Source organism: Mastomys coucha, unplaced genomic scaffold, assembly GCF_008632895.1.
Source record: "Mastomys coucha isolate ucsf_1 unplaced genomic scaffold, UCSF_Mcou_1 pScaffold16, whole genome shotgun sequence".
NCBI classification, from domain to species: domain Eukaryota; kingdom Metazoa; phylum Chordata; class Mammalia; order Rodentia; family Muridae; genus Mastomys; species Mastomys coucha.
The window spans coordinates 4,126,814-4,147,736 of record NW_022196898.1 but is presented as its reverse complement, the minus strand read 5'-3'; the positions used below and the strand labels follow the sequence as shown (position 1 = coordinate 4,147,736).

The 20,923-nt window shown below is 46.0% G+C and overlaps 1 protein-coding gene across 1 annotated transcript in view; it reads left to right on the top strand.

Annotated features, from left to right (window-relative positions):
* Positions 1-2,097: 2,097 nt before the first annotated feature.
* Frem2 (FRAS1 related extracellular matrix 2) overlaps positions 2,098-20,923 on the top strand; it is a 137,263-nt gene continuing 118,437 nt past the window's right edge. Inside the window, exons 1-2 of the mRNA XM_031373815.1 lie at positions 2,098-7,503; positions 13,716-13,805. Of these exons, the coding sequence (XP_031229675.1) occupies positions 2,370-7,503; positions 13,716-13,805 (5,224 nt within the window). The 5' untranslated portion in view covers positions 2,098-2,369. The remainder of the gene's footprint in view (positions 7,504-13,715; positions 13,806-20,923) is intronic.

Sequence of the window (20,923 nt, the reverse complement as noted above, 5' to 3'; positions counted from 1 at the left end):
TGGGAACCATCAGAGGTCAGGCTGTGGCTTTCGGTCAGGCCACACACACACACACACACACACACACCCCAAACACAGAGTCACGCATACACATGCACATAAGCACACACACATACACGCCTGCACACACGCCTGCACACACACACATACACACAAAAGGACACTTAGCATCCATTTGACTTCTTTTTCACTAAGTAGGATTTAGAACATGATCCAGAAAGACCTTTATTCTGAAATTGACCATCTCCCCCACTTAACATCTTTTGTACTTGCAAACGGAAAATGGAATATTCTCATGTCTTGGCCATTAGAGTTCCATAAATCAACATGATAAATCATAAAATTATTAAATTAAAGATAATTGGAAACTGGCCAGGAGTTGGATGGGAATTTTCTTGTGTGTTTCAAGTACTGGCTGTGTCCTTTCTATTTTTGCCATAAACTGTGGCATGTAAGTAGGAGTTGAAGACTCCCCATCAGTATAAAACACAGAATATGGAAGAGCTTCTACTAACCAAATTTCACCATTTTGTTTGCATAAATGCCTTGCTTTTTCTGGAAAGGCTTTTAGAACCTTCCACATCTGATCCTCAGAAGGCCAATGGACTTCTTAGAATAGAATCAGACATTTGCCAGCAAAATCTAGCAATGAAATTAGTGCTTTGCCCTAAAGCCCGTGTAAATACATCAGACAGGAGTCAGACTCGCAAGCTAGAGGCTGGCAAGCTCACCGCGGGAAGGGTTAAAATGATTGTTCATTTCTTCCTTAAAACTTGCCACACTTAAATCTTACGACTTTCATTTAGACTGAAATTAATACGGATCCTTAACACATCCTGTTTCCCTAATTCGGTGTTTTATTGAAGAGAAACAGTCATTATTCCAGGTCCTTCTTTCATAGTCTCTTTTGTATTACTGGGGAAAATATTTCGATGTGATAAGCAAGCCTGCCCAGAAACTTATTGAAAACGACTGGGTTTTGACTGTGAGGGGATCTGGGTGCAGGGAAGGGAGTAGAAAACGCTTTAAGGGGAATCTGCATACTGATGAAACCTGACCAACCGACACAAGGGGGCGTGAGGCGCTCGGGCTGAGGTTTCAATCTGGGCTGGCTGAAAGGAGGTTTATCTAAACTCTTCTTTGCCCTCCGGGTATTTATCAATTCCCTCGGCGTGGAAAAAACAAAACAAAACTGTGCTGCTGACAACTGGGTTTAGCTTGTACTTCGTCTAAATACTGCGAGTTGAACAGAGCGTCTTCAGCGACAGCTCTCCAGTTTGCGGTGGCTTGAGACAGCCTGGGGCTACATTCTCTGGAACTTCTCTGGTGGGAGACTGGCGATTCTGATCAGACTGCATTTCTCACACACCCCAAAAGCTTCTTTTCACGTTAACTCTGTGAACTTTGGTTGCAAAGGAGGGGCTTGATTAAAACAAACAAACAAACAAACAAACAAAAACACCAATCCGCCGGACAGTGTCCGTTTCGTAAAGTATGGGAAATCAGGGAGGGCTAGGGTGGGGGTGGGGGCTTGTGGTGGTGACTGTGGTGGAGATTGCAACCTGCTTTAGCTAGGTAGGTCTGGCTTTTAATCCCCTGTCTATTTGAAAATCTCCAGAGTCTTCCCAAACTGCTCTAGGTTCCTTTTCAAACTCAGACAACAAGGTGTTCAACTTTGTTCTCCACTCCCCCCCACCCCCGTCTCCCCACCTCCCGCGCGCTTTGGAAGCTTCGACAAGAAGTGGCCATCCTGGGAGAGAGATTTCAATGACCAGGGAAGGGGACTGAGATGCATTAATCTTTAGACCTGAAGACTTGAGTCTGTAGAGCAGCGCAGACTGGTGGCGGAGTTGCAGTCCCAGGTCCAGGGCTATTAGGCCAGCAGCCCCAGGCGCCCCTCCATTCCAACCAACCTGTTGCACCTCTCTCAGAGCAGCTCTGCGCAGTTTCCCCGCCTGGGAGCTGATTGACAGCAGTCGTTGCCCAACCCTGGACTCAGGGCCTCCTCCAGCGATCAGCGATTGGCCCCCTGGGAGAATTGGAGTTAGGGGTGCAAAGGGAGAGATTTCCCTCAAAGAGTAAGGTCCTGGGACCTGGGACGCAGGGACTTGTCTGTCGGCTACACGCCCCGGACGCGCTGGAAGTGTTTAGTACCTTGGATTGCGGCTCCCAGGAGGGACCGCGCTGTGCACTTGGCCATCCTCCTGCTCCAGCCTTGCCACTGGGAGGGCCCGCAGGCACCGCGCCGAGTTCCCGGCCCTTTCCCCTTGGGCTCTTTAGGAGCCTGCAAAGACTAGCTTTGCGTACTCGCCCGGTGAACTGTCGGAACTCTTAAGGCCGGCAGCCTGCACACAACAAGGACTCCCGGGATGGCCACCCGAGCGCACAGGACAGCCAAGTTCTCCAGCTTCCAGTCCATACTCGCACAGTCGCCCAGGCTGCTGCTGCTACTCCTGTCACTGGTAAGCCGCGTCTCCACACAGGCTGCTGCCCCCGGCGCAGCCCTTCTGTCCCTGGGTCTCTCCGGGACATCGGGGGTCCCTACAGAGGAAGCGATAGTAGTGGCGAACCGCGGGCTCCGTGTGCCCTTCGGTCGCGAAGTCTGGCTGGATCCGTTGCGTGATTTGGTGCTACAGGTGCAGCCTGGAGACCGCTGCACAGTGACCGTGCTAGACAACGACGCGCTGGCCCAGCGGCCGGGCCGCTTGAATCCCAAGCGTTTTGCGTGCGACTATGGCCCGGGTGAGGTGCGCTACTCGCACCTGGGTGCTCGCAGCCCTTCCCGCGACCGCGTCCGGCTGCAGCTGCGCTACGATGCTCCTGGAGGGGCGATAGTCCTGCCACTGGCATTAGAGGTGGAAGTGGTCTTCACCCAGCTGGAGGTTGTGACTCGGAATTTACCTCTTGTCGTGGAAAAACTGCTAGGGACCAGCAATGCCTTAGATGCTCGGAGCTTAGAGTTCACCTACCAGCCTGAGACCGAGGAGTGCCGCGTGGGCATCTTGTCAGGTTTGAGCGCTTTGCCTCGTTATGGAGAACTCCTAAACTACCCACAGGCTCAAGGAGGGGCCGGAGATAGAGGGACCTCCGAGACCCTTTTGATGGACTGCAAAGCATTCCAGGAGCTGGGAGTGCGCTACCGCCACACAGCCCCAAGTCGCTCACCTAACAGGGACTGGCTGCCTATGGTGGTGGAGCTACATTCGCGAGAGGCTCCAGTGGGCAGCCCGGCGTTAAAACGTGAGCACTTCCAGGTGCTTGTGAGGATCCGGGGAGGAGCGGAGAACACTGCACCCAAGCCCAGTTTCGTGGCCATGATGATGATGGAGGTGGACCAGTTTGTACTGACTGCTCTCACTCCAGACATGCTGGCAGCGGAGGATGCCGAATCCAACCCAGACCTTTTGATTTTCAACCTCACCTCTGCCTTCCAGCCTGGGCAGGGATACCTGGTGAGTACTGATGACAGAAGCCTGCCTCTCTCCTCCTTTTCACAGCGGGATTTGCGCCTGCTGAAGATTGCCTACCAGCCTCCCTCTGAAGACTCCGATCAAGAGCGTCTGTTTGAACTAGAGTTGGAGGTTGTCGACCCTGAAGGAGCAGCCTCAGATCCTTTCGCCTTCATGGTGGTGGTGAAACCCATGAATACACTGGCTCCCGTGGTCACGCGAAACACTGGCCTTATTCTCTACGAGGGTCAATATCGGCCGCTCACGGGCCCCATAGGCAATGGACCTCAGAACTTGGTCATCAGTGATGAAGATGACCTAGAAGCTGTGAGACTAGAGGTGGTGGCAGGGCTCCGGCATGGCCACCTTGTTATTCTGGGTTCTCCCAGTCGTGACCCTGCTCCCAAGACCTTCACAGTGGCTGAGCTGGCAGCTGGCCAGGTTGTCTACCAGCACGATGACAGAGACGGTTCACTGAGTGACAACTTGGTGCTGCGCATGTCGGATGGAGGAGGCAGGCACCAGGTCCAGTTCCTGTTCCCCATCACTTTAGTGCCTGTGGATGATCAGCCACCTGTCCTGAACGCCAACACTGGGCTGACAGTGGCCGAGGGTGAAACTGTGCCCATCCCACCCTTGACTCTGAGTGCAACCGATATAGATTCAGATGACTCTCAGCTGCTTTTTGTACTGGAACCACCCTTCTCAAGCTCAGGGCACCTGCTTCTCCGCCAAAGGCATGCTCCCCAGGAAGAGCAGGGTCTGTGGCAGAAACAAGGGTCATTTTACGAGCGAACAGTGACAGAGTGGCGACAACTGGATATTACAGATGGGAAGCTCTTCTATAGGCACTCGGGGCCCCACAGCCCTGGGCCAGTGATGGACCAATTCATGTTTAGAGTCCAAGACAGTCATGACCCCCCAAATCAGTCTGGGATCCAGAGGTTTGTAATACGCATTCACCCTGTGGACCGTCTCCCTCCAGAACTGGGCAGTGGCTGTCCCCTTCGGATGGTGGTACAGGAATCCCAGCTCACACCACTGAGGAAAAGGTGGCTGCACTACACCGACCTGGACACAGATGACCGAGAGCTACAGTACACAGTGACCCAGCCTCCTACCGACACAGATGAGAACCACTCACCGGCTCCACTGGGCACTTTGGTCTTCACTGATAATCCCTCAGTTGTGGTGAGCCATTTTACCCAAGCCCAGGTCAATCATCATAAAATTGCTTACAGGCCCCCAGGGCAAGAGCTAGGAGTAGCAGCCCGAGTGGCTCAGTTCCAGTTCCGAGTAGAGGATCGAGCTGGGAATGTAGCTCCTGGCACCTTCACCCTTTACCTACAGCCTGTGGATAACCAGCCCCCTGAGATTGTCAACACAGGCTTCACCGTGGAGGAGAAGGGCCACCACATCCTGCGTGAGACTGAGCTGCATGTGAGTGACGTTGACACGGATGTGGCCCACATCTCGTTCACTCTCACACAGGCCCCCAAACATGGCCACATGCAAATATCTGGACGGCCACTGCATGTAGGGGGACAGTTCCATTTGGAGGACATAAAGCATGGCAGAATTTCCTATTGGAATAGTGGGGATGAATCTTTGACTGACAGCTGTTCCCTGGAGGTCAGCGACAGACACCACGTGGTGCCAATAACTCTCAGAGTGAATGTTCGTCCAGCGGACCGTGAAGGTCCTATGTCGGTCCTTCCTGCTGGTACTCTGGAGTCCTATCTAGACGTCTTGGAGAATGGGGCTACCGAAGTCACCGCCAATATCATCAAGGGGACCTATCAGGATACCGACGATTTGATGTTGACTTTCCTGTTGGAAGGTCCACCCCTCTATGGGGAAATCCTGGTCAATGGAGTTCCAGCTGAGCAGTTCACCCAGAGGGACATCCTGGAGGGCTCTGTTGTCTATGCTCACACCAGTGGTGAGATTGGCCTGTTGCCCAAAGCAGACTCTTTTAACCTGAGTCTGTCAGCTCTGTCTCAAGAATGGAGAATTGGTAGCAGTATTGTTCAAGGCATCACTGTGTGGGTGACCATCCTCCCTGTGGACAACCAAGCCCCTGAAATTTCTGTTGGTGAGCAGTTCGTAGTGCCGGAAGGTGACAAGAGTATGATAAGCCTGGCCCACCTCAGTGCTGAAGACAGGGACTCCCTGAAGGACGACCTCTTGTGCACGATAGTCATTCAGCCAGCCTCGGGCTATGTAGAGAACATTTCACCAGCACCAGGCTCAGAGAAATCAAGAGCTGGGATTGCCATAAGTGCCTTCACGCTAAAGGATCTCAGGCAAGGACACATTAACTATGTCCAGAGTGTCCACAGGGGAGTGGAGCCTGTCGAAGACCGCTTTATATTCCGTTGTTCGGATGGCATTAACTTTTCTGAGAGGCAGTTTTTCCCCATTGTCATCATTCCTACCAATGATGAGCAGCCAGAACTGTTCATGAGGGAATTCATGGTGATGGAAGGCATGAGTCTGGTGGTCAGCAGGCCCATCCTCGATGCTGCTGATGCTGACATTCCCCGGGATGAGCTAACGTTCACCATTACCCGGTTTCCGACTCACGGTCATATCATGAGCCAGCTCATCAATGGTACAGTGTTGGTTGAAAGCTTCACCCTGGACCAGATCATAGAGAGTTCCAGCATTATTTATGAGCATGATGACTCTGAGACACGAGAGGACAGTTTTGTGATTAAGCTGACTGATGGTAAGCACTCTGTGGAGAAGATGGTCCTCATCATGGTCATCCCTGTTGATGATGAGACACCTAGAATGACTATCAATAATGGGCTAGAAATAGAAATTGGGGAAACCAAAGTTATCAACAACAAAGTCCTAATGGCAACCGATTTAGACTCTGATGACAAATCATTGCTTTATATTATTCGTTATGGACCAGGGCACGGGTTGTTACAGAGACAAAAACCTCTAGGTGTCTTTGAAAATATCACACTAGGCATGAATTTTACCCAGGATGAAGTGGACAGGAACTTGATTCAATATGTCCACTTTGGGCAAGAGGGCATTAGAGACCTAATTAAATTCGATGTGACGGATGGAACAAATGCTCTTATAGATCGCTACTTTTACGTGTCTATTGGAAGTGTTGACATTGTCTTCCCTGATGTGGTAAGTAAGGGCGTGTCCTTGAAAGAAGGTGGCAAAGTCACTCTGACAACAGACCTGCTAAGCACAAGCGACTTGAACAGCCCTGATGAGAACTTAGTTTTCACCATTACCAGGGCTCCTATGAGAGGTCACTTGGAGTGCACAGATCGAAAGGGACTGTCCATCACTTCTTTCACTCAGCTCCAGCTGGCTGGTAACAAAATCTACTACATACACACAGCTGAAGATGAGGTCAAGATGGACAGCTTCGAGTTTCAAGTCACCGACGGCCGGAACCCTGTCTTCCGAACTTTCCGGATCTCAATCAGCGACGTAGACAACAAAAAGCCAGTGGTCACCATCCACAACCTGGTGGTCAGTGAAAGTGAAAGTAAGCTGATCACCCCCTTTGAGCTCACTGTGGAGGACAGAGATACCCCTGACAGGCTCCTAAAATTCATCGTCACCCAGGTCCCTGTTCACGGTCACCTCCTCTTCAACAATACCAGATCTGTCATGGTTTTCACCAAGCAAGACTTGAATGAAAACCTAATCAGCTACAAACATGATGGCACGGAATCCACCGAAGACAGCTTCTCCTTCACCGTGACTGACGGGACACACTCGGACTTCTATGTTTTTCCTGACACAGTGTTTGAGACTAGAAGACCTCAGGTGATGAAAATCCAGGTGTTACCTGTTGATAATAGTGTCCCCCAAATTGTGGTGAACAAAGGAGCTACTACACTTCGTACTCTGGCCACTGGCCACTTGGGGTTCATGATCACAAGCAAGATACTCAAAGTGGAGGACAGAGACAGCCTGCATTTTTCTCTTAGGTTCATTGTGACAGAAGCCCCCCGACATGGCTACCTTCTCCACCTGGGCCAAGGAAACCACAGTGTCCCGCAGTTCACCCAAGGTATGTTCTGCTTCTCCACCTCACACTCAGAACCCTGCTAGGCTCTATTTCTTGAGAATGAGCGGGTACCTAAGCCTTCCTTCTAAGTAGAGCATCAGGATTGAGTTACAGGGACAAGGGAGAGAGGAGAGGACAGAGAGGAAGAGGGGAGGAGAGCGCACACATACTCACAGTCCTTGGAAACACCTCCTCGGTGCTGTGTGCTGTGCTGTAAACACCTTTGTCAGAGGGAATAGGAAGGTACTGTAACTGTGGCAAGATAAGCTGGTGAGAGAAGACATCGATTTGGGGGTTTGTGACAGAGGCTGACTTTCTTATTTATTTATTTACTTACTTATTTACATTTCAAGTGTTATCCCCTTACCCAGCTTTCCCCCTTCCCGGAAACCCCCTACCGCATCCCTATCCTCCAGCTTCTATGAGGGTGCTCCTCCACCCACCCACACTCACTCCCGCCTCCGTGCCCTCAATTCCTCTACACTGGGCCATCTATGGGACCCTTGATAGGACCAAGGACCTCTCCTCCCATTGACTTTCTAATGCTGCCTCTTGTCAGCAAGTCTCCTGCCATCATACTTGGTACACTGCACCTTGTGATGCGTTGGAGTGGGGGGAGGGGGGGTGAGGGGGAGTGGAGGGGGAGGGGGTCGCTTCAGAACATACCACACTAGGCCCAAACAGTTCCACGTGTAAGAGGTTTCATTGAGAGGGAGTAGGGGTAGTGGCGTGGAAAAGAGGGGGGAGAGAGAGGGAGAGAGAGAAAGAGAGAGATGGAGGAAATGTTCCCCTGTGTATATATATATGGGTTGTGCCGTAGCAGCCACAGGTAAAGGTGGGAGGTGAGCCCAATGGATTCTGGGAATATGGTGGCTGTTGCCCTGGCAACAGGTCTGTGGACCCGCCCATGTATCGCCACAGGCTTTGGATGAAATGTCTTTGGGACATTTCAGGGCTTGAAAGAGATTTGTGGTATACATCACCTGGTTGTCATTATCAATATACACTCAAACACAGTACCTTTAAATTCTAAACTACCTTTTCATTTTTAAATACTTGCTATTGGGAATTTTATAATTAACAGAGAATATCCATTTATATTTGTTTAAGACTTTAAAAATATTTTCTACTGGTTCATGACTGAGGCAGACAGCTGTCCAGAGACACAGGAGATAAATAAACCTGTCAAGAGTTATTAAAATTATATCTCAAGAAACAAGGCACAGCATGGGGGGTGTGCTCAAACAGCAAGCCCACGATTAATGATGTGCAAGAAAACTATGTGCCCATTCATTGGCTAACTTGTCACCCATCTCAGTAAGCTCAGAAAATATGAAAAGATGATTAATTGTCAAAGGAGGGAATCATTTCATTATTGTTTTTCATTATTCTACTGATTTTATGATTGCTTACTATTACTTATTGTTTTTCTTAATTTTATATTTGCTATTGCTATTTTTATTATTGTTTATCGTTATTTATTTCTTTGCTATTTTTCATTCATTGTCTTTAATTCGTTTTTTCTTCAAAGCCTTTTCTGCCCTGTCCTAAAGCAAAGTGTCAGATATCCATCCCTTGCTCTAAGCACCTGCGTTCCTGGGGGTGGGGGGTGGGGCAGCAGGCTCTGAGGAGGTCAGGAACCTAGGGGCATGTGACCTCTGCCAGGCAGCTCAGAGAGGAAAGGGAGAAGCTATTCAGGGGCTCCTGGGAAGTTAGGGCTCTGTTCTCAGACCCTGCAACTTTCATTACAAAGGGATTTGTGTTGCTTTCAGGAAAATCTCAGCATCAGAAAGGAAACTGGATCTCCCGTGTGGGCTCTGGGGTGGAAATGGAGTGTAACCCCAGGACATCCCAGCGGGGGTGTTCTTTTCCTGCTACAATGTTCTGCTCTTAGACAACAAACACTTTAATAGACTTCGTTGTTGTGTTGACGTGGTCTACTTTTCTGTTTGATGCTGGCAAACAGCTTCACACTCCAGCCTGATTCTTGGCTGAGAGCCTGCATATATCTCGGGCCTGCAGGGACAGGAAAACCCCAGAGTAGGTAGCCTGCCTGGCAGAGTTTTCTGTAGATGCTTCTGGGAGAGAAGCCTGCAGCTTTAGGCTGGCTTGTTCTGGAGGGGACAGAAGAACTGTATTAGAGTGTAGGAACCCTTCCATTTCATCTCTCCTCTGACCCCAAAGCAGAGTGTGTTTTTAAAAAACAAAACAAACTGGGATTTTGTTGTTGTTGTTGTTGTTGTTGTAAAAAAAAAAAGTTTCGAAGAGGGTATGCAAATGAATTCTTTTAAATTCTACAAGCCAAACTCAACAGCTCCAAAATACCTCCATATTATTCCTCATTTATTGAACCCTTAAAGTATGCTATTTTACTGTAGGCATTTTGTTTTCACCGAGTTACAACAATTAAAATTTATTATCCTTGTAATGGTAGAGTAGTTATGTTTTGTGGTTATAAAAATATAGTTTTAAAAATTATATCTTAAGGGAACTTACCACTTTTTAACACAAATTCAGAGTCTAAGGAGGAACGCTTGATATGCAGTCACACAGCACTCACTTGAACAAGCTGAGGCTGATTCCTAGCAGTTATTTATGGAGATTAGATAAGTCGGTAAAGATGGCTCCCTCACAGCTGGCTATCCTCCTGGAGGGGAAATGAGAGCAGGGCCAGGCAGGGGACTGCACATGTGCAAAGTCTGTTTTTTTATTTTGCTTTATCAGGAAGGGATAAGAGAAACTGTATTTTGATGGAGTTAAACACTTTTAACAAAAGTAGCCAGAAAGGTTATTCCTAAGTTGATTAACTAAATGGCTCTTGGGAGACATTTTTATTTCGAAGACTTATGAAAATTCATTGTCAGGAAAGGTTCGCAAGCAGAATTAGTCCGATTAGAGAATTTATTTGCTTCGAACTTTGCCTTTTGTCCATGTGTCCCCACCCCACACCATCACCCTTTGCTCCCGGGTCTGAAGCCTTGTCTCAGCTACATAAACTTTCTTTTTTCTCTACAATGAGTACATACTGGGGCTGGAGAGATGGCTCAGCAGATAAAAGTGTCTGATGCTCTTGTAAAGGACGCAGGTTCAGCTCCTGCACTCACATGGCCAGTTTACAACCACCTGTAACTGCAGTTTCAGGGCATCTGATGCCCTCTTCTGGACTATTTGGGTATCAGGCAGCTTGCAGTGTTTTTAGGTGCATGCAGGCAAAGCACTCCTATCCATAAAATAAAAACAAATAAATAATAAGCACATACTGAGATTTTTGCTGGATAATTTGTTAAGCAAATTGTTTTTGTTCATATTTGTCAAGCAAAAATTCGGGAAGGCACAAGGCTTCCCCAACATATTTGCACCAGCCATGGTTACTAGGGATATTTGTTTAAAATAGGAACTATGGGCTGGCTGCACAGATCAATGAAATAAATATGTTAAATATAGCAATCAGAAGAAAATCTAATTCTTAGATTACTGTTATAACATTTCAGCTATCTAAATTACTATATCTATCTTCTTTGTGCTTAAGGAAGGCAGTGTTTATGTACATTTACAATGTGTTCCTGTTTTCAGAGGTACCTGTAGAATAACAGCATTGTTATCAAGAATCTCCTTTTGAAATCATGAATTAGTGTTAACAAAGTTATAGGGAAAATGAAAAGTTTTGAAGCAGTTATTTATTTCAGTGAAATCCTCTCTCCTTTCTCTCTTTCTCTCTTTCTCTCTTTCTCTCTCTCTCTCTCTCTCTCTCTTTTTGAAGAAAGCATTGGCACATGTGTCATAGAGGTTTACTTTATTTTAATTTATAGCTTGATTTTGTTTTTATTGTATGGATGTTTTATCTGCATGTATGTCTGTTTGCCTCATGTGTGCTTGGCCTCTGTGGAGATCAGAAAGGCTCATCAGCTCCTCGGGAACAGGAGTTGCCTGGAGGCTGTGAGTCACTCTGTGGGTGCTGGGAATGGAGCCTGGGACCTCTGCAAGAGCAGCCAGTGCTCTTTAACTGCTGAGCCATCTCTCCAGCCTCTGCGCTTTATTTTTAATCAGTTTAAAATTTTTGTTTAGATTTCTTTTATGTATCTCTGTTGTGCCTGCTTATATGTCACCCACATGCATGCAGTCCCCAAGGAGGCCAGAAGAGGGCAGTAGATCATCTGTAACTGTAGTTAACATGGTTGTGAGTGCTGGGAACTGAACAATGATCCTCTGCAAAAGCAGCCAGTACCCTTAGCCAAAGCCATCTCTCCACCCACTTATTATTCTTAGCATCATCATCCCCACCACCACTACCACCATCATCATCATTGTCTCCAAGCAGTGACTTTAGAGTTTCCAACAAAATTTAAGAGCAGGTGAGAAGGTTAGATAACAGTTTGTCATGGCTGGTACAAGAAGAATGTATAATCAAGAGAGTTCTGGTCATTCCTTATTGATAAACAACAGATCATAAGTTGAGATTTTAGAATTAACAGGCCAAGCAGAGGCTGTATAGGGGCTGTACGGGGGTTGTGTGGGGGCCATTCATGGGCTATATAGGGGGTTGTGCAGGGGCAATGTCTCTTATCCTTCAGAGACTCACTCCAGTTCAAAGTAGAGATGCTGGTGAGTGGATGAGACCACTTGGCTCTTCCATTTTAAGTTAAGACTCACGAGATCATTTGCTGTCTTAAAAACCTTGAGCAGAGGACTTACCATGTAAAAATGGTAAAAAAAAAAAAAAAATCTTCTGAAGATTTGTTGTTGTTGTTGTTGAGACAGGATTTCTCTATGTAGCTCTTGCTGTCCTGGAACTCACTCTGTAGACCAGGCTGGCCTTGAACTCAGAAATCCGCCTGCCTCTGCCTCCCAAGTGCCGGAATTAAAGGCTTGCACCACCACTGCCTGGCTCTGAAGATTTTTTTAATCTACTAAGGAAGATGCTTGCGCTGAGATAAACATAAGTGCCAGACAGTACACAGAGCTAACAGTAAAGGACCTCAGGGCTGCAATACATTTGGACTTGGTCTATGAACTAAAAGGCAGATGTCCCTGTCACCAGGAATGTCTTTATAAGTGTGTCTTCTTTCAGAGCCGTGAGGCAGGTTGCAGATCACATGCCACATCTCCTAAAAAAAGATTCAGAAGTCTAGGGCGGAACTTGCTGACTCTAAAAGCTGTGCTCATCAAGATAAAGTGTTCTCACGTCATTTTTGTTTATCGCCCCTGTGAACTCCACAGCAAAAACCTAATAGAGCTTTTAGAAGTTAGAAAAACCAAAACACAAAAACACAAAACACAAAAGAGACAAATACACCTTGATGACAGTGTTCTTGGCCACATTCTGCATTTGGGCAACCTTAAAAACTTACTGACTTAGCTGGGCAGTGGTGGTGCACACCTTTAATCCCAGCACTTGGGAGGCAGAGGCAGGCGGATTTCTGAGTTCGAGGCCAGCCTGGTCTACAGAGTGAGTTCCAGGACATCCTGGGCTGCGTAGAGAAACCCTGTCCCCCCCCCCCAAAAAAAAGAAAATCCAAAAACCCCAAAACCAAAAAACTTACTGACTGGCCCAGATCAAAGATAGATCTATTTTAAGTATCACAGGACAGAGTGATGGTTGTTTCATTAAATTGTATGTGCAGTAGTGGCCTCATTAAAGAGAGGAGCTGATAAATTGCAGGCATTTAAAAAAGTGTGTAAAGCTAATGTTAACAGACCTATGCACATGAGTCTGATAGACTTGGGGGCACCTAAAGGCCACTGCGTTGTTAAAGCCTCTACCGTGCACTAAAGTTTAAAAGCAGTCTGCGTCATTGTAACAGTTAAAGCGCACTACTGTGGCCAAGAAAACATCTGCTCTTTCCTTTGGCTTCCTGTAAAACACACTCTGCAAGGGAGGGGAAGTGATTTCAAGAGGTCCAGGAAATCTGCCATGCCTCAAAATATCCTCCTTTCCACCTGTCATGGAGCCTGACATACCGTGTTTAGTAGCCACTCCTTTGGTGGCAAGGGGGCATCACCTTGCTATTATTATAATCTAAGTCTGGCCCTCTATTTATCTGTGTGCAGGACAGCTGATATTAAGGGGCGTAGAGGCACAGAACAAAGTGCCATGCCCCGCTCCCAAAAGGGGATCCAAACATGTTTTCAGAATCACAACAGCCAACGTGATTTGTTGTACAAGCCATCAGGTTTGCTATAGTAATTAATCACTTTGCCTTCTGCTTTTGTTTTAGCTGATATTGATGACATGAAAATATGCTATGTCTTGAGAGAGGGAGCAAATGCCACAAGTGATATGTTCCATTTCATAGTGGAAGATGACGGTAAGTATTCCACTCTCTGGTGGCCTTTTTTATTGATGTATTTATTTTGGTTGCTCTTTGACAACATCGCTACAAGGAGTCTTTCTCAGATATTACATTATGTTCTCGTGATTTTTATGCAAAGTGGATTTTTTTTTTTTTTTGCTTTATTTTGTTTGGTTTGGTTTTTTTTTGGTTTTGGTTTTGAGGCAGAGTCTCTTTATATAATCATGGTTGTTCTGGAACCCGCTGTGTAGACCGGGCTGGCCCTGAACTCACAGAGATCCACCTTCCTCTGCCTCTTGAGTGCTAGGTTTCAAGAGGGGCACCCCTATTCTCCATTCAGTGTCTTGCAGAGTGGACCTTGTGTCTGCTAAAGAAGAGTTAGTCATTCAATATGATAGAATCCTACTCTCTTGTGGATATGGGTAAATGTTTTATCATTTCTGTCTTGTGGTTTATGAGAGAGGGGAAAGAGGAGAAGGGGAGAGAGAGAAAAAGAGAGGGAGGGCTGTATGAACAGGCTTCCTCTGCCCAGGTCAGATATCTCAGGCAGCAGGAAGATGTTGGAATCCAGCCCTGCTCCCATCCCAGCCTGTGCCTGCCCTGGTGGGTCTTCCCCAAACAGGGTGCCCTTTTCTTTTTCATGTAGGTGCTGCCTCCACTCAACAGGAACTCTGTGATAAATAAGCTTAGTTTCATTGCCCCGGTATCGGGGCAGTTAATGATCTTCTTAGCTTGGGGGATTTTGTGAGTTGGTCTAGTGAGAAGTTTTCCTTGGCCAAGTTCAAAGAGCACTGTAGAAACAGAAAGTGGCGTGTGCCTTTGTATCTAAGTCTCAGACACGAAGCATCATTGCTGTCTCCCCAGGCCTGCTCAGGCTCTGCCTCGGCTTCCAGTCACTCTGCCACCTCACCCTGCACACCTAGGCCTGGAAACAGGTCGCTGCTTCTGGGTTGGATAGAAAGATTTTGGTTGTTGTGTGTCCTCATGGAAAGTCACAGAGTCTAACCTAGTATTTACATTGTGCAAACCTGACACCAAAAGTTCCAAGAAAGAAAGCAACATGCTAGAAAGAACTCACTCAGACTAGATCTGAATCTGTCTCCTGTGACATTTTTAAAATAGGACCCACTATTTGGTCATTTCCTCCAAGGAGAGATCCTTCTCATCCTTCATCTCCACAGAGCATTCAATGCCCTGTCTAAAATATTGCTGGATACAACATGACCAGGTGTCTGAAAGTGATGTCTGTTCCGTGCATGTCAGAGAGGCGAGGGAAGGTTGCATGGTCACAGTTAGTTGATTCCTGCCTCAGATCCCAGGCTTAATATAGCTAATGTCTGTGTTTGAAAGGAACCAAACCATAGTTTAGCAACTGACATACTGGCAAAGGAATCTTAGTAAGGAACAAAGTCCTAAGAAAGAAGCCAATTGATAAACTAAAACCATTGTACTTCCCGACTCCTGCTCAATGACTCCTGCTCAACTGACTCCAGTGAAAAATTCTGCCAAAGGAAACTGTAAAATAATACGTGCAGTAAGCAAATGTCAATTTCAGGCAAAAAAAAAAAAAATGAGCAAACAAGACTCAGTAACAAAAAATGTTGCCTTTTAAAATTACAAAAACAGTAAGTACATCCATGGTTTGCAGCTAGAGAGATGACTCAGCAGTTAAGAGTACTCTCTGCTCTTGCAGAGGGCCCAGGATGGGTTCCCAGCACCCACATGACAACTCACAACCACATGTAACTCCAGTTCCAGGGGATCTAATGCCCACCCTCTTCTGATCTCCTTGGGCACTGCACACTTGGGGCACACATACATACATGCAAGGAAGACATTCATGTACACAAAAGAAAAATAAATCCTTAAAAAATATACTGTGGCCTTTACTTTTTTTTAACATGTATTTAGTTTATGTATGTGAGAACACTGTTGCTCTCTTCAGACACGCCAGAAGAGAGCATTGGATCCCATTACAGATGGTTGTGAGCCACCATGTGGTTGCTGGGAATTGAACTCAGGACCTCTGGAACTCCGTACTCTGAACCACTGAGCCATCTCTCCAGCTCTGGCCTTTACTTTTAAAACTGTCTTGTCTTCCCACATTTATGTACACAGCCATAATTATTCCACTAGTCCACACATCTTCAGCTAGGTGGGATAGAAGAGTTACATTAAAACTCAGATCTGTATTCAAACTTTGGAAAGCATTGTATTGTCTATTGTATCTCAGACTAGTAAGTAGGGACATCCGGGTGACGATGTCAGGCTTCTGTTTTGGGTGCTGAAGATGTGAATCTTTATGCATGTCAAAGTGGGAATGAAATCATCCCAGGAGGTTCCTTTTGAGCTTCAGTTTCACATGGGCAGAATATTCTAGAGAGATCCTTCTGTGCCTTCCTGGCCACAACTCAGCTAGATCCTGGCAAATAGTTATTAAGCAGAATGTACATGAGCCTCCCTGATGTAAGAGAAGTTCATTTTGTTGCAATAAACAGGGATCTATAAGACTAAAAAAAAAAAAAACGAGAAAGCCATTTGTGTATCTTAGAATTGATTCCACCAGACTTTTTAATGGGGCGTGTGTGTGTGTGTGTGTGTGTGTGTGTGTTATCTTGCGAATGGTCTAACACTTGGATGAGTTAACACACACAAGGGACAGTAATATTTTGTATGTCTCAGTGGGTCATAAAAATATTAGCTCTAGCAGTCCTCTGCTTTATATAGAGGTGGCACATCCACTGTTCAGTCTTCTGTGAGACGTGTGAACAGTACCTCAGCTCTGGGGCAGCTGTCGGACAGCACTGCCCAGGGGTATGAACTTTCAGTGTCCAAGTCTTCTTCCAGCCCACTGACATCACCTCCTTCAAACCCGCAGGCTTGTTCTCAGAGTGATGACTAGCTGAGGATATTCACAGGGCAAACATAATCCTCCAGGCTTTTAAAAAAGTACAATAGAATTTCATGTCCAAGATCAGGAATGGGAGAAGAAATTATTTGAAAGCAGAAGCCTAAAACCTCTTGCTTCAGATTTAGTTGTGCGTGATTGGAACCTGGCTGGTCACAGGATTCTCCTGTTACGACATGGTCACTAGTGGGTGACCATTCCCCTCTCAAGGAATGGTTCCCGGGACATACTCCTTGCATTTTGTGTTTGGAGCACTTTGGTGTTAATTACCCAAGTGATGGGAGGCAAAGATTAGTATGAAACAGATAGTGGTGGGTTTTTCCACTATCAGGAGACTCCTACTGTCTTAGAGCTTGACCCAATAACTCAGTTTAGAGTTCTTTACTATTCTTAAAGGAGCACTGTCAAAAAAAAAAACCAAAAATAAAAAATGAGGAGCGGTTTTCAGTATATTATATAAACAATTTCATAACCTAAAACTTAAGGAGAAATGAACAAATGCTCCATGATATAATGTAGAACACACACACACACACACACACACACACACACACACACACACACACACACACAGTCCTTGGGTCTCAGAGATCTCCCAAATAGACTTTAAACCTTCTGTAAGATGCATTGCTGCCCATGCAACTTTGCTCTGATCACATCTCTCTGAGCAATAACAGCAGCAAAAAGATCATCCCTGTTTGGTAAGTAAGGGAAATGAGTCATGAACATAGATAACTAACCTCTTCAAGTTGCCCAAGTAGATGAATAGAAGCGGAACTGAATCTCATGCTCTTCTCCCAGACCGTGAGAGCCTGAGGCTTCCCCACTGCTCCTAATAGATAGAAGAGAGCAGAGACTCCCAGGTCTCTGCTCTGGTAAGCAAAGAGTAGAGTTGGAACACTGTCTGCCTGTGGAAGGTCCAGAAGGCATAGTATTTTCTAAATTGCTAGTTTTTATTCCAAAATCCTTCAGATACCCCCTGGTGCTCAGCTGTGTGCAGTTCTTTCCCCTGTTGCTGTAGTTTAATTCTTGATACTTCAAGGTCCTCTAACATAAAAGTAGTCTGGGGGGCCTTTACAAATCCACCTCCCCCCCCAAAGAACTACTGTAGCTCTGTATTGTGATGTGAAAGCCAGTTTCAAGTAGCTGTTTCAGGGATGCCCAACCCTCAACCCTAATGACTGAATCTCCCTACAGTGCAGGCTCGAATGCCATTCCCTCTCCAAGTCTGTTCCCTGTACCTCCATGAGGCAGGTAGCCATGGTCTTGGTACTCAAATCCCCAACCTCACTTACAGCAGCCATGTCCTACTGTGAGGAGTAGCTCAGGATGTAAGTAGGACTCCATCCCTACAGAAAGAATGCCTTCTCCTCAACACCTGCTCAGACCAGAACGTATGGTAACACCTAGGACAAATGTTCAAATGGATGAAGCCGCAGGCGAACGAACAGCCCTTCATTTTTATGCAAGGATCGATTAACCAGTAGCCCAGGAGAAGCTTCTGTAGCAGATTCCCGTGGGAGCTTGGCATTCTGGGAGAACATTCTCTCTCCTACCCTAGTTTTAATTTAAATCCCCACTGGCACCAACGTGGCTTCCAGCTAAGCCTCCACATTTGTAAGCATCCGAAATCAACCACTGTGAAGAGTGACTCAAAACCTTCAAGTGGGATGTCCTTAAGATAGGAAGTGCTCCAGTTTAGAGAGTTCTTGTTACTATCCTTAAAGAGGCATTTTAAGGGGGAAAAAGGGGTTTTGGTATATTATGTAAACAAGAGAAATAAGGATTTTTCTACATTACTGAAAATTTTAAAGTTGGAACATAATTTTGAGCAAATTATTTTCTGGTTTTGTCACCCCAGATTTTTATTTTGAGGGGATACAGTAGCCAAAGAAATAGAAAGCTGTCTTCATACAAGACCTATCAGAATGGTGCTGGTTTTGTTGTTGTTGTTTTAAGTTATTTTTTGTTATTCTTTGTTTTAAGTCTCAAGATCTCAGGCTCTGATCCAAGATGGTCATGGAGGAGACTGGGGGACTCTGGGGAAGGGGTCAGACTCGTGGACTCCTCCATGTTTGGCAAGGGTTCCACCACTGTATTGCATCTCCCTAGAGTCTTTTGATGAACCCGAGTCTAGGTTACATGATCTCGTGGCTTGATAAGCAGTGTAAGAGGAGTATTACTTTCATTCTTTATGGAACTGGTTTGGGTTTGTCACTTCCTCCTCCAAGTTCTTTCTGTGCTGGGCATGCAGTGTAGTTTGGCTCCACCCACCATTCCTAGCATTGGAACTGGGCAACAGACATAATATTAATCTGTGTTGGCTACCACCGTGTGCCTGGTCCACAGCCAGACCACTTTCTGTTACTGTTGTTGTTACTGTCTTTGAATATGCTTTCTGTTGGCCGAATTCTCATCCACCCAGATTGTTAATTCATGAGCCATGGAAAGATATAAATAGCATCTTGAGATAGGAGAGGAAGTCACACGGTCATCTCTGTCTGCGAGACGTCAGTTAAGGTCAAGGCTTTCAAGCTGTCGTCATTCAACATCTGACAAATTAAACACTCAGATACAAAAGGGTCATGGGAACCTCTCCCTTCTGGACACAGGGAGCAAGAGCTTTAACTTGAAGCTGGCTATCACACAAGGCTGGAGGCGAAGTAGTTACTGGTAATTAGCTTGGATTTAAAGTAATGGCTGAGAAATATAAATAGGTACAAAGTGTACAGGAAAAATGAGGATTATAAGAAGCAGAAACCTGAAAAGATCAGCCTGCCATTGAGCTGAGAGGGGAAGGAAGCGTTCTGGACAGTAAAGCCAATTGCTTATGGCAGGAGAAGTAGAGGAAGGGTGGGAGAGCCAGAGCCTTAGCTACAGGACAATGAAGCAGTGCCAGCCACTGATTAAAGATGCTTTAAACATGGACACAATACCAGCTCTGCTAGAGGACGGATCTTTGGGAGGACATCGGCTACTGTGACTAATGTTTGTAGGCCCTTCTTTATTCTTTAAGCAGTTCAGAATAGTTCAAGTCATCAAATGTCTCTCTCTGGTGTGTTGCTGGTTAGGGCGTGGCTCTAAAAACACCCCAGCTGAGCATCCGTGAAAGAAGCCACTTTTCTGGTACAAAGGTGCAATTCAAATTTTATTATTCATCTTTACATCCATCCCCAATGTCCACACCATATCAGTACATACTGGGCTTTAGTGTACTGATATGGTGCATTTTACTTAAATTAGAAAACCTTCGGCAGAGATTGAACCCCTATAGACACTTAACATGAATCCATATCTACACCCAAAAGAAATACTATTGCTCGGGTAATAGTATTTCTTTTGGGTGTAGATATGGATTCGGCCAACAGAAAGGTAAATCTTTCTTTCACAGGTAATCAAAATACCATAATATCAAAGCAAATATCTATCTGTAGTATATGTTCTAAAACTCAATGCTATCTTATGAGTTTGTTCTGTGTGCCTGAGACAAAGGGAAGGCTGCTTTCCATGGTCAAGTTTTGGTTGTAATTAGTATTATTCTGTATTTTGTAGAGCTAAAGAAATGTAACCAAGAAACTAAATGTGATATAGGAGAAAGGTCAGAGTGTCTGTGGGTAAACTTGTTTGCTATAAAGAGAGTCTTTATTCATTTATTTATTGAGTTTGTCAACAAATGCTTTTGACATTCCCAGGATGATTCAGGTGTTTACTGGATGCTGGAAAACAACAATTAATATATAAATATATAATATAATATAAATATGTAACTATAAATAAATATGTTGACAGCCTTTGACCTCAGATCTATCCCAAGGATAAAGCAACAGAGAGAACATTGGGGAGTTTATGAGGTAGAAATGCAACTTGGAGGAAAGGCCTCTCTGCAAGGAGCTGCTTAGGCTTGGGATGGAGTGAAGCTACTGCAGGAAGAAGAGGGAGAAAGAGAAGCATGTGTAGAAGTCTGAGGTCTGGTGTTTAGCTCAGCAGAAGGGTGTCAGCTTGTCTGAGCTCAAGAACAAACCATAGGAGGGGTGGGAAGGAGAGGAGGAGGGAGACTGGAAGGAAAAGAGAGAGGGAGAGGGGAAGGGAAAGAGGGAGAGAGGGAGGGGGAAGAGAGAGAGGGAGAGGGAGAGGGGGAGGAAAAGAAGGAGAGGGGGAGAGAAAGAGAGGAAGAGGGGGAGGGAGAGAGGGAGGAAAAGAAGGAGACAGGAGGGGGAGGGGGAGG